The sequence below is a fragment of the Ipomoea nil genome, unplaced genomic scaffold, assembly GCF_001879475.1.
Source record: "Ipomoea nil cultivar Tokyo-kokei standard unplaced genomic scaffold, Asagao_1.1 scaffold2957, whole genome shotgun sequence".
NCBI classification, from domain to species: domain Eukaryota; kingdom Viridiplantae; phylum Streptophyta; class Magnoliopsida; order Solanales; family Convolvulaceae; genus Ipomoea; species Ipomoea nil.
Window position 1 is genome coordinate 821,803 of NW_017619385.1, and position 15,635 is coordinate 837,437.

At 35.4% G+C, this 15,635-nt stretch overlaps 1 protein-coding gene across 1 annotated transcript; it reads right to left on the reverse strand.

The window, feature by feature from the left end:
* Positions 1–1,983: 1,983 nt before the first annotated feature.
* Positions 1,984–4,611, reverse strand: LOC109162668 (protein FAR1-RELATED SEQUENCE 5-like). The gene is made up of 2 exons (XM_019311350.1): positions 3,794–4,611; positions 1,984–3,361 (listed from the first exon to the last, which is right to left on the reverse strand). The coding sequence occupies exons 1-2, from the start codon at positions 4,609–4,611 to the stop codon at positions 1,984–1,986; spliced, it is 2,196 nt and encodes a 731-aa protein (XP_019166895.1).
* Positions 4,612–15,635: the final 11,024 nt, after the last annotated feature.

Sequence of the window (15,635 nt, forward strand, 5' to 3'; positions counted from 1 at the left end):
AATATGCAGGGGTGAAGTTCTATTCCGCCATGGCACACGCATAGTGAATTGGACGCAATTTTTATCGTTAAAGGCAAGGACGAACATCTGTAAACCAGTGGTAGATGCATGGTGCTCGGTGCTAAATGCAAGGGAGCACCCAGGGGGTCGGGATGTGCCTTCTCGACTGTTTATCTCAACATCCGCTACGGTATTGTGATCCATGCAGTTTAATTTATACTCTTTTCAAGACAGGGAGCACATGAATGCTATTGGTTATATATATCTACTAACTGTTATTGGTCGCAGATTGGGACGGTGGTGAACGTCGCAGCCAGTCGAGATCAAAGGGTAACGTCGTTTCAACGGCGTCTTGATGCTGAGTTCCAAACAACTCGCCACGTGGGGACAGCCACGTTGGATATGGTAAGTTGAGAGTCATGTTTCAAGTAGGTAGTTTATTCTGCAACGCACAGCGAACAACGTGGGCTAACCCCTATAATTTGTGTTGTGCAGTATTTCTTCCCCATATTCCACAAACCACGGTTCTACATAATGTGCATAAGTTTTAAGCACAACGGGTTTGTCATCATCGACAGCTCACCAACGACTAGCGTGGATATGGAGGTGTACGATACAGCACCAAATGAATTGGTAAACACCACGCACTCTCGACACTTAATGCTATTGGGTATGTATACCCTCACACCCTCTTCTCTTATGTCTGATTGCAGAGGGACCTCCTCGCCGCGTATCTAGATACTAAGCAGCATACTGTTCGAGCCCTACGATTGAGAAACATGCAGCCCGAGAGGATGAAGTTGGCATGGTCTGACAACCCTATCAACGGGGACTCTGGGGTGTACACAATGAGGCACCTGGAAGATTTTGTTGGGCAAGATCCCAGATATTGGCAGTGTGGGCTGGGGACGAGAGATCCCGCGGTCATTGAAAATATGCGGACAAGATTTCTGCACAACATCTTGCTATGTACAGTCAATAGCAACATCGACGATATCCGCACACGAGCAGGGGAATATGATCGCGATAGGACCGAACAACTATTAAAAGGGGCACCATAGTGTAGGACGGGGTATGAGGTAGTGGGAGGCAATGTAATTTTGGCTGCTTAGTTTTGTTTGATTTTGTGCACAGCTTCTGCCAAAGTGCAATAGGTCCCGAACAAAGCTGTTTAGTTTGGTAACATATTAATAAATTATATGCATAAATGGGCTAATGCCAACAGTAATATGTTACGTATAGTATGTCACGCAAAATCGGCATCGTATTAAAAGGGGCACTTTTAAAAGGGGCACTTTTAAAAGGGGCACCATAGTGTAGGACGGGTATGAGGTAGTGGGAGGCAATGTAATTTTGACCACTTAGTTTTGTTTGATTTTGTGCACAGCTTCTGCCAAAGTGCATTAGGCCCCGAACAAGGCTGTTTAGTTGGGTAACATATTAATAAATTATATGCGTAAATGGGCTAATGCCAACAGTGGTATGGTATGTATAGTATGTCTCGCAAAATCGGCATCGTATTGCCAAATGCACCACCATAGCACAACTTAGATGCACCAAAACTGTACACCATGTAGTGTTGGGGTAGCACTGCACACTAATAAATTATATGCATAAATGGGATAATGCTAACTGTAGTGGCATATAATTAATCGAGCTCAATGGGGGAATATAAAACACAAACACACTGCGATGCAACAACGCAAATACATGTAGCCATGAACTGCGATGTCTATATTAATATCCAAGAATGAGTAATAAAAACATGTAGGCAATAAAAAAATACCGTCCAGTGCATGGGCAATTATCGCCACAAAAATGAACTAATTAAATGGATAAACACTCCAGTGTTCTTATTAATAACCAAATACGAAGGATTGAAACGTACGATAAATAAAATTGACTAGAACTCCGGTGTCTTAAATAATAACCAAGGACGGGAAAAATATAAAACTAATATAATGGACCGCCCGGGTGCACTGATCACTTTAACGGGCAGCTACGAGCGTTATGATGCGCGTACTCGCCACACACCCCGCACTTTCTGCAAGCCTTGCCACTCCTCTCAATGGCTAACTCCCGTTGGCTTTTAATTCGCTTGCCGGTCCCTTTGTTTTTTGCTTGAGCTGGAGGTTTAATGGTAATGGACGTCGGCGGCTCCACACCACAAAGTGCCGCGATAGCTACACCGTTTCCCTTTGGGGGGTTAACACCCATACCGTCGCTCAAAAACTCGTCTCTCAGTTCCTCTATTACCTGAAGCATCCGCGTTTGGCGCACTGTATTGCTTCCAACCATCGCAGTGCACCTGTGTATCTCAGTCCACAACCGGTTAGGCACAGATTCTAAAGGGGGGCAGTCAGAACATTGAGCACACCAATTAGCTAGTCCGTCCTGCTTACACCAGCGTGCTGCAATGTACCGCGCAGGCAACCTCGCCATTTCAGCATCTTTGAACACAAGAAACATATGCCGGCAAACTAACCCTAGTCTTTCAAACAACTTGCAGCTGCATGACGCAATACTCAAAGACGGCATATATTCAACAGTGTGGACAACGTTGTACTCACCTTTAATGTCGTAACGAATGCACTCACCATCAGCACGAATCCCCACAACCTTACAATAAAAACATGCAGCCTCAATCTCTAGCTGGAGCTCATAAAACACAGTTAGGGTGAACACCTGCACTGTGTGTCGCTCCAATGCTAAAGGAGTTTTGAACTCAGGCAATGACCCCTCACTCTCAGCATTTAGTTTGCTTTGTCTGTGCCGTTGAGTTTCCAGGACGCTCTCGTATTGCACGTAAAACTCGACCAGGCTACAATGTGGGCGTGTGCTTTTACCGTATGCACTGTTCTCTGATTCTGAATGTGATGTGGTACGTAGCACACCGCTCATGGGTAAATCTAAAAAATAAGATGGGATCCAAAACGCCCGTTCTGTGTATAACTTGGTGAACCATCGATGCCCCGTTAGGTTGTACTTTTCCATTAACGACTGCCATTGCGTTTCAAAATCACTAATGCCAATGGTTTCATTCCACACAACGTTGTTAAGCTGGGTTCGGAAAGTCTGATCTTTTGATAATTCAACCCCTGATTTCTCGCTCACTTTGGTCATGATATGCCACATGCAGTAACGGTGCCGGCACTCCGGCAATACCTGTGCAATCGCACTCTTCATAGCCGGGTCTTGATCAGTTACAACACACAACGGGCTCTTTCCCATTGCAGTTTCAAATCTCTCGAGAACCCACACGTATGACTCAGTGTCTTCTCGAGTCAGCAACCCGCAAGCGAACGTAATGCAGCGTTTATGGTGGTCTACCCCGGTAAAAGGAACGAACACCAAACTGTACCTACAGCACGAAGAATCCACACGTTAGCATGTTAGAAACAAATGGGGCACCCACGTGGTAGTTAGCATGAATACTATTAAATTACCACAAAATTACACTAGTGGAGTATTCATACACCATACTATTAATATTAAATAACCAATATAATTTACCAGGACTACAATGCACTTAACACCAACGATAATGACTTAGCACTACCAATTAAGTATGATTAGCATGATCTTTACTAAACATAGATGGGAAAACATAGGAAAAACAGGTGCACTGGGAAATGGGAATAATAATAATAATAATAATAATAATAATAATAATAATAATAATAATAATAATAATAATAATAACAACGACAACAATTATTATTGCAAAAGATAATACGTCAAATACAATCCTTTGTTTTGCATCGGTATGTTTACTGTGTTAACATTTACATACCTGTTCGTACCATACGTTGCATCGAAGGATATCACATCACCAAAACTCATAAAACTTTGACGCCCAGTGTGGTCAGCCCAAAAAAGACGCGCAAGATGATTTTCTTCATCGAGATAGTGATCAAAGAAAAAGTTCTCACAAATGTCACGTCTTTGTTTAAACTTTGCAATGATCATCTCTCCGTCCTTATCGTGAACGTATGACTGGAGGTCACGTTTGAAATTATGGAACTCCGTGTCTGTTGCACCAACGTTGGCATACGACCCCACGGATTCCCTGTATAACCGGAAGCCTTTAGACCCACCCACATTAGCTTTAATACAATTTGTAAGGAACGCTTGCTGGGCCACATCTAGTTTACGATTGATTCGCATAAATAGCTTTGAAGGTTCGGAGCACATGCGGTGGGTGTGTTCGGGAACAAAAATGCTAACTATGAACCCCACGCCTTTGTCCTTTGTGATGCAGATCCGAGCATTGCAGTTAACCCTGTTAGATACCCGCTTCCTGCGTTGAGTGATAGAACCACCACTGCCACCCACCACGGGTTTTGGCGGATTTCGTCCACCACCTTTAACGCCTTCTCGGCTGCATAACAAATAACGCGAGGTTAGTTGGCCATCACGACCTCGTTTTAGGGTCCCATGCCGCACAGAGAAGCCACATGTCCTAGCATAGGTCATATAGAAATACACCCCTTCTGCTAGTGTTTTGAAACGGTAACCGATAGCCGGGGTAATTGCACTGTCCACAGCAGGCCACCAGTATTTGACGGGTATGCTGGTATACCCACCCGTGCCTGCACTCTCTGGCCCCATGACATCTGCAAAAAAGGAACTATTTAATTCATGTTAACTATTTACTCAAATAAGCCATAACCAAAAACAGTAGGGCCCAAGTGCATTCTTGCTGCATTTGACTGTTTACACCTAAACTGCAAATAATTTCTGGCAGAATGTGGAGAGTATTCCCTGAATCACAAGAAACCTGAATCCACCAGAAATCAGTATAACTCCTACATCTGAGGATGAAGGTTTGAAGCTACGATCACAAGGTTGTGATACAAAATATGGGAGAATCCTCTTCTTTTTGCACTTTCTGGGTTCCTAGTCTGCATTTTTTTTTGGGTCCTTTTCATTTATGACATCCTTTATATTTGCACATCCTAATAGAATGCAGCTTACTTGTATGTAACTTATTACATCTTATTCCAAATACATTACTAGTGAAAAAGTCAAAACCTTTCAAACTCAATTCTCCACAGATTTCATACTCAGTTTGGAATTCTACAAAAATGATTTTTATTGAAAAGAGGACTGCATTAATTAAATACCTCGTACATAAAGTCTTATCTCTTGCAATTAATGCTATACAGTGTGTTATTAGCACTGTGTATGCGTATTACACTGGCAGTGGTGGCGTATTACATGCGTTTTCGTCCCATGTGTCTAATGAATACATATTACATTGACTACTGCAATTGACTATGGCCGTGCAACAAACTAAACAGAGATATAGGAATGGTCGGGCACTGCACGCAAGCTAGTAGATAGATTACAACAACGAAAAAAAAATAAAAAATAAATAGGCGGCGGCATAGGGGATAAATGAAGAACCGACCTTCCGAAACACCGCCGAGGGGGTGCATGCCGAACGTAACGCCGTGGTCAAGAGACGTAGCCGGTTCAGGACTGTCCATCGGCACACTCAATTCGCCGGTTCTTCGTCGCCGCAAAGGGGGGAGGGGGGAAACGGAAACAAAAAAAAAAATTATTTCATAAAAAAATCATAATAATATTAGTAACCGGGAAACACGATCAGATTTTTTAATTAGGCAAGAAATGCACACCTACATTGTGGAGCACGGGAACTACAACGCACCAAGACTCCCAACGTCGGATCTCTCAGATCAGTGCACCACAATAGTCCACTAGTTCACATTTAAGTAGGAGTGTGCACCAGAAAAGCTCCCTATATATATATATATATATATATATATATATATATATATATATATATATATATATATATATATATATATATATATGTCTCTTAATATACTGAATGTTTGTTTTTAATATACTCAAAATTCATTTTTTTGATCTACTATACTAATAAGCAATCGTTATGCTGTGCAACCGTGTGCACAATGCATGGTGCACACGGTTGCAAAACGGCGCTCTTTCATTTATAAAAAAAAAAAAAATTCTCGTTCGGATTGTCGTTAACGGCGTTAGGCGGTTTCCTTTCGTATTCAAACAGTAGGATTGTAACACCCCCGAGTTTACTAAAATTTAAAAGCTTAATTCAAGGGAAAAACAAGCTAAACATCCATTCAGATAAAGCGCGGAAGCAAAGTCTAAGTACGGAGGTGCTGTGCCACACCTATCTCAAACATAGGTGCACAGGCTAAGTCTGAAGCAAAACGTCAATAACAAAGTCATAGGAAGTAAGGCATAGAGGCCATAAGTCAACTAAAGGAATGTAAAGGAGAACTAAACTAGCTACAGCCACTAGCACGCTCTCCAAAGCTACTCAAAACCTATAAAAGCAATAGGGATAACACCCGTCAGCGAAAGATGCTGGTAACCCACCAATACGCGTTAAATAATATAACATATAGATATCATAAAACCATTTGAGATAGAGGAATACAGTATATATCATTTTAAAACCAAAGGAGGGAACATCAAGAGGCTCAACATAACACTCTCAACGAAGACCAACCATCAACAGCAATCAACAAGGACAACAAGCAACATACTCAACACTAGCCACAACCCACCATAATCAAGGTAGAGTTCACGATAAACATGCTCATAAGCAATGAATACAACAAATCACATAATGACAAGTTTCACGTTCCAACCTTATGCCCTGTTCCAACCTTATGGCTACCCCCGGCCTTATAATAGTTCCAACCATTACCTCCTAGTGCCACCCTGTACTTCTGAGTCCAACCTTATTTCGCCTGGGACCGTCGTCCCCCACCAATCTTTACCACCAATCTCATAGTATTACCACCGATCTCTCAGTACACGAGGGTACCATTAAATAACACAATATTACCACCGATCTCGTGAGCAAAGCTCAAATAATATTACCACAAATCTCATTCATAGTCACACATAGTCATTATCAAGAGGATTGAGTCTCATCAATAGCCCAATCAAATATCAACAACGGTACACAAGATGTACAAGTTCACATCATAGAATTCAATCAAGAGGTTTTAATGAAAGACATGAAACGATACTCAACCACGACAATAGACTTCAATCCAATATCAACATGATTGGCAACACAAGTTGCCAATCCTCAATAGGAATGGACAAACAACACATACTAGCATCAACGACATCATCTCTAGCATGCTCATCAAATGGGTAAACCAAAACGGCTCCAACGAACCTCAAAGACTCACATTAATCCAACGAATCACAAAGTTGGACCATAAGCACGATTCAAGACTCCAAATCCTAACATAGATACTTAGGACATCGTTCTAGACATACGAAACATCAATGAGACACAAAAAAGCTCAACAATTCAACAAACGGAGGCCAATACATCACATACCAAAGGGTAGAACCACGGGGAAACAACCGCCCATCACACCACATACACGTACCCAGCGGGTGGGACCGCGGGTGGCACCTTTACCCGCGGCTCTGCCTGCCGGTGCACAACCCACCACCCGAGGGTGGAGCGACGGGTGTACAACCACGCGATGTTCCGCCTGCGGGGAACATCCCTGTACACCAAAATTCCCTTCAGGGAATTTCATTAACAAAGCCATGTCCAAGTCCAAAATACCCCAAATCTCATATACAACAAGGAAATGACTTGAACACAAGAATATCACAAAGAATAGCATTTAAGAATCCTAGAAACAAGCTCTAAACATGCATAAACACGAGATTATGCATCAAATCTCACATTAACACCAAGAATCATCAATAGAAGTCAAGAATCATAATAGCAAGCAGAAAATAGGTTTTGTATAGCATGGGTTACCTTTGTAGACCAAAAGACTTCTTTCTTTACCCTCCTAAGCTTCTCCTTGAAGCTCCTCTTCAACCAAATCTTCTTACACAACCAAAACCACAAGGAAAACACTAATCTTAGATAAAGGCTAGGTAAAGTTAATTAAAAACACCAACTAATCCTAGATCTTACCCTTCCTTAAGCTTGGAAGATGGAAAGGTGAAATCTTGGAATGATCCCTAGCAAGGATGGAGGAGGTTCTTCTTAGCTTGGAGAATAAGCCAAGTTTTTCTTAGAGAGAAGGTAGAGAAAGGTTTTCTTGCCAAAGTGGGGAATGAAGTCTAGGCTTGATAGGGTAAGGCTTCAAGGCCAAGCAAATGTGAAAAGGCTATAATGCCCTTACTTTCCCTAGAAAAACTTAGGAAGACCCCAAAGAGTTATGTACAACCATCAAAGCTAAAGGTCCCCCTTTTTTACTTAAATCAATTGATCAAGGAGTTAGTCAATTTAAGTCCTCCGATCATCAATTTGGGAAATTGATAAGAAAGTCCACAAGGATGACTTAGGATTAATTATCCAATTAATTCTATTTTAAGGATAGGATTTTCGGGGTGTCACAAGGATATATCCATAATTTCATAACTATATATCCAGAATTACATAACTATATATCCAGAATTACATAACTATATATCCAGAATTTGACAATAGTACATTCAGAAATAATAACTACACATTCATAATTTCATATCCATATATTCATTATTCTAAAAGGCTGGACCCCAACCCTAAGGGCTCCCCACACCCTGACCTGACAGAGCATTTGGGAGGATATAAATCATGGTAACTCAACTGAATATGAACCATAGAAGCTAGACATTTGCTCACTGCACACACGAAACGCCCCTCACTTTGAGAGGTTGCTCCCACACCGCGGCTGGTGAGACTCAATCCCTAGTCATTCTTCTACATTCACCTCTATGATCAGTTGAGCTGCCTATGCGGGTCATATCCATATATTCATAATTTCAAAACTAGACATTCATAATTGCATAACTCCATATTCAGAATTCTTAAAAGTGCTTGCTCACAGAGAACTATATCCATAATTGCATAACTACACATTCATAATTTCAAAACTATATATCCATAACTTCATAACTATATATTCAGACTTTCATAACTATATATTCATAATTACACGTCGATTGGAGTTTTTGTAAAAAAAAAATAATAATAAATAAATTAAAAAAAAATTATTTGATGGTGGAGTTAAACGGTGCCACAAATGGCACCGTTACTCCATCATAGTAAAACAGTGTCGATTTGCAACCATGTGCACCATGCAGTTGCACAGCATAATTTGCGACTAATAAAAGCCTAAGAGAGTTAGACCTATAATGGGTAGAAAAAATGACGGTTAAATTTTTTAATCAAATGAATGGCTCGCTCAGATTGAAGATTTTAATTTTTCCTTGAGATTTCCTAATTTATCCTTAATGAATATGATTATCCGTTAACTTTTCCGTTAAATATTATCTTTTTCGTTAATTTCTGTTAGTTCACCGTTAACTTACTCATTGATTTCAATAAGAAAGACGGTTCGAACCCCAGCCCAATCAAAGTTGGCATAATTAGTAATCTATTTTACTTTTATTATAATTGTAGATGTAGAAATAATAATTTAGTAACTACAACAAAAAATAATACATATGCATTTCTTTAATTTAGAATAATGTGTCTACAATGTCTTTATAAAAAAAATTATTCATTATCAATAAATTAAATAAGACAAATAATTTCATTAGTTATATTGTCTTTATTTTTCTCCAATATAAAAATTCTTTACTTTCAAATTCATCAATTGATTATATTCGCAACATTGTCCCAACAATGTCTTTATTAACAAAAATTATTCATACAAAATAATGCTATATATTTATTTATCAAGTATTTTATTAATATCATGAAAAATTTAATAAAATATAATTAATAAAACCAATCATATTAACTATTTGAGGGATTTATTTACCAGCGGATTACATCATCGATTGGTAAAAAGATATTTGAAAAAATTAGCTGTTTAGATTAACATGTAAAATGACCTAAGGCCTAAGGGTATAATAATAATAATAATAATAATAATAATAATAATAATAATGATAATAATAATAATAATAATAATAATAATAATAATAATAATAATAATAATAATAATAATAATAATAATAATAATAATAATAATAATAATAATAATGATAATAATGATAATAATGATAATAATGATAATAATGATAATATAATAATAATAATAATAATGATAATAATGATAATAATGATAATAATGATGATGATAATGATGATAATGATGATAATGATGATAATGATGATAATGATGATAATGATAATGATAATAATAATAATAATAATAATAATAATAATAATAATAATAATAATAATAATAATAATAATAATAATAATAATAATAATAATAATAATAATAATAATAATAATAATAATAATAATAATAATAATAATAATAATAATAATAATAATAATAATAATAATAATAATAATAATAATAATAATAATAATAATAATAATAATAATAATAATAATAATAATAATAATAATAATAATAATAATAATAATAATAATAATAATAATAATAATAATAATAATAATAATAATAATAATAATAATAATAATAATAATAATAATAATAATAATAATAATAATAATAATAATAATAATAATAATAATTGATGGGGTGTGAACCCCGTGGGCTCGAGGCCCAAGAAGAAAAGAGATCAAGCCCAAGAAGAAGAAGAGAAGCCCAAGAGAAAAATGGAGTAAGCCCAAAAGAGATACGAGTCAAATCGAGGAGTCGGCTCGACCCGAAAGTCGGCACGAGTAGAAGGTCGGCCTAAACTAGCCGTTAACCGATATTAAACTCCTATTAAATTACCCTACTCACCCCCAAGGCCAAGTAGCCGTTGTCCTCATCACAACCCCATCATTACCAATTAAGTCCACATTTACTACCCAACTTAATACCCATAACCCCTTATCCTATTTACTACATCATCCTAACCCCCAACTTAATACCCATAATTCCTACTAAATACCCCCCCAACGTCTCTAAGCCCATTTTAGCTATAAAAGGGGGAAGGCAGCAAGCTAAAAGGGGAGAGGAAGGCTGGAGGATGAAGGGGTGCATTATGCCACAACACAAAATAAATAATACTCCTCCCACTCACTCATTCATACACACATGGGAGGACTCTCCCAAGCACTCTTCCTACACACTTGAAGACTACTATCACTCTCCCACAACTACTCTCGCAAGAAGGCCTCATTCCACAATATACCAAGAAGGCTCCACCACTCATCTATACACATGGAAGGACTCTTCCACACCGTTCCATCACTCTTCTTTCTATTATTCTTGCTATATTATTAGAAGCACAATACTTTGTATAGATATAGCTCTACAAGTATGTACAAAGACACCTACAAAATACATAGTGGAGTTAGGCTTGACACCGCCCAAAAAGGCCCGTGGTTTTCCTTTCGGTTTCCACGTCAAAATCATCGACTCATATTATTTTAGCAAAATTTATTGAAAGGTATATCCTCCAGCTAAAGGTTGTGTTGGACCTCCTTGGGCCCGAAAACCCAAAAACCAACAACAACAACAACAACAACAACAACAACAACAACAATAATAATAATAATAATAATAATAATAATAATAATAATAATTGTTTTAAAAAATAAAAAAAATTAATTAAGCCAATCATATTAAGTACTTGGGGGATTTATTGACAAAAAAAAAATATTCAAATCACACAACAAATTGAAGTGAGAAACTACCTCGCAATGTCCTTGTTTGGCAATCAGCAGTTAGCTCTTTAATATTAGTATATATTTAATATTTTATGCCCTAATTTTTATTTGCTCTCCCTTATGTCCCGTATTTGGTTTCAACCATACCTATACAATTATTTTATTGACAATTATAATCAATCTTGAATATATTATCTTGTATTTGTAAACTTAGAATTACTTATTTAAATACACAAATTCAACATTCAATTATCTATGCATGAGCAATTCCAATATAATCTTACCTTGATATACTTTAAAGTACTCATTAAAAAAAAATATTGGGCATTGTCCCAATCGCGCAATGCGCGTAAAAAACTAGTATAATATACATAAGAATGAATATTCAGTACACACCCAAAAAAAAAAAAAAAGAACCATTGGAAAATAAACATTCAATAATGTACAAAAAAAAAAAAAAAAAAAACTCCAATATACTAATAATGAATTTTATGTCAATGGTTTTAAGATGGACGGAAGAAATCATGTTATCATGATTTTTTAATAAAAATTAATATTTTATCCGTGTGATACACAAAAAAAAATTATGTCATCATGAATTTAAAATTAAAAACTGGAGTAATCATGAATTTAAATAAAAAATTAAAAGAAATGAAGTTAAAATGTACAATATAATAATATATAATTTGACTTCTAATATATTTGATCGAATATGTATTTTCATAGTACACAAAATTAAAATTAAACTTTTGTATATTTAGTGTAGTCTCTAATCATGTATATATTTAGATAAACTTATATGTTTCCATGATTTCTACAGTTTTCCACATAATATACATGTCTGTATATCAACGGTTACATAATAAGAAGAGAGTTCTAACTGATTTCAGCATACAACATACATAATGCGAAGATGGTTCTAACTGATTTTAGCATACAATATTACAAGATTTACACGAGATTACGTTAAATTTTTCGACACCTTATCGTTCTAAATTATTCTTTGTGAATATACACTTGTAAAACTCTCGTAGAATGCAAAGAAGAAAAATGAAAAACACGAGAAAATTATCAGTAGGCTCAACCGGAAACCACCCGTCACGACTCACGGAAGAGCTTGCAAAGCCGCCGCAAGAGGATTCGCAACAATATTGCTACTTCATTATTTGATGCTAGATCATGATTATGCTAATAATTTTATTTCAAAATGTTAATTTTTTTAAAGACAAAATGTTAAATTTTAATATGTAAACGAACTAATTTAAATTTTATGACGATGTCCTTTTTTGTCTTTTTACATTTATCAGCTTATCAAAAAATTAATTTTACCAAACACTTTCAAGCATAACAACTAGCTTAACCGTTCTTCAGTTTTCAGCTCCTAGCTTATAGCTTTTCAACTTTCAACTTCTTTTAAGCTTTCAGCTACCTTTTCAGCTAGGTTTTCCAAACATAGCCTAAGTTTTCAAGTGTAGTATTGACACACTTTAAGTGTTAAAATGACGCACCTTAAATGTTAAAATGAGGCACCTTAAATGTTAAACTTAGGCAACTTAAGCTTTCAACAATACGCAAAATTACCATAATGTCATCGCATTTTTTTTAATTTATATTAATTCTGGTGAGTTTATTTTGTCAAGATCAATTACTAGGATTAATCCGCATATTTTACCTGGGGATCAAAATTACCATAATGTCATCGCTTTTTTTTCTTTTTTTTTTTTTTTTAATTTATGTTAATTCTGGGGAGTTGATTTTGTCAAGATCAATGACTATGATTAATCCGCATGTTTTACTTGGAGACCACCTTCGCATTTGATCTCTATATATATATATATATATATATATATATATATATATATATATATATATATATATATATATATATATACTATACTAATAAGAGCCCAAGAAAGTTAGGCCTATAATGGGTAGAAAAAATGGCGGTCACAGATTTTAATCAAATGAATGGCTCAGATTGATTAAAAGATTGATAAGATTTAAATTTTAGTGTATATATATATATACTATATACTATACTAATAAGAGCCCAAGAGAGTTAGGCCTATAATGGGTAGAAAAAATGGCGGTCACAGATTTTAATCAAATGAATGTCTCAGATTGATTGAAAGATTGATAAGATTTAAATTTTACACTAAAATTTCCTAAAATACCCACACACCGTTACTAATTCCGTTAAAATTTTAAGAATTGCCGTTAGTTCACCGTTAACTTACTTATTGATTTCAATAAAAAAAAAAAAAAAGGTCTTAGGTTCGAACCTCATCCCAATCAAAGTTGGCATAATTAGTACTCTATTTTACTCTTATTAAATTATATAAATAATAATTTAGTAGCTACAACAAAAAATTATAGATATGCATTTCTTTAATTTAGAATTATGTGTCCACAATGCCTTTATTCAAAAAAAAATTATTCATTATCAATAAATTAAATAAGAGAAATAATTGTATTAGTTATATTGTCTTTATTTTTCTACAATATAAAAATTCTTTATATTCAAACTTATTAATTGATTATATTCGCTACATTGTCCTTACAATGTATTAATTCAGTAAAAAAAAATTATTCATTATCAATAAATTAATTAAGAGAAATATTTTCATTAGTTATATTGTCTTTATTTTTCTCAAATGTAAAAAATTTTACATTCAAATTCATCAATTGATTATATTCACAATATTGTTTATTATCTTTTTTTGTGCACTATTTTTCTAATTAAATATCAAAGTTATAATACAAAATAATGCTATATATTTATTTACCAAGTATTTTATTAATACCATGAAAAAATTAAAAAAAATATAATTAATAAAGCCAACCATATTAACTACTTGAGAGCCAGTAACTTTCAAAAAAAAATATTAACTACTTGAGAGATTTTGTGACAAAGAGAGTATTCAAATCACACAACAAATTGAAGTGAGAATTACCTTGCAATGTCCTTGTTTGACAATCAGCAGTTAGCGGATTATATTAGCGGATTTGACCAACGAATTTATTTAATTATTAACATTGGGTAGAAAAAATGACCGCCAAATTATTAAATCAAATGAATGGTTCAAATTGTTCAGGTTTTAATTTTTTTTAAAGTTTTTCTAATTTATCCTTAATTATATGATTATCCATTTAACTTTTCTGTTAAATACCGTTAATTCACCGTTAGTCTAATTCTAATATTAACGTCTAATATGGAATTATAATTACACCATTAATCTAATTCTAATATTAAAGTCTTAATAGAACTTAACCACAAATCCTAATGTCGAAATCTCCTCAAACAATATTAGTATATATTTAATATTTTATGCTCTAATTTTTATTTGTTCTCCCTTATGCCCCGTATTTGGTTTCAACCATACCTATACAATTATTTTATTGACAATTATAATCAATCTTGACTATATTATCTTGCATTTGTAAACTTAGAATTACCTATTTAACCCGCACGGGCTTAGCTCAATGGTTTAGTGGGCAGTATTTGGGAGAAGAGACCAAGGTTTGAACCTCGGCGGCGGCAGTGCAGGAATTATGTCCAAAGTAGGCAGATTCCTTGTTCGCACCGGCATTTGGTCCTGTCTGTTGAACCATTGAGTCACCGTGATTTACAACTTCCCACAATGCTCTGTCGGGTCGGAGTGTGGGGGGCCCTTGGGGTTGGGGACTCAACTTTTGGGAGAAGAATTACCTATTTAAATACGCAAATTCAACCTTCAATTATCTATGCATGAACAATTTCATTATAATCTTGCCTTAATATACTTTAAAGTACTTATTTAAAAAAAAAACATTGGGCATTATCCCAATCGCGCAATGCGCGTAAAAGACTAGTATATATATAGGAACGCACTCAGGTGCGAATAAGTGCCCAGGAAGGAAATGCGAACGAATCAGCGCGTGACACGTGTCCAGATCTAATAACTTAAAAAAAACGCGGTGACATTTTCGTAAATAATTGAACATCGAAGTGCAAGTAAAATCTCTT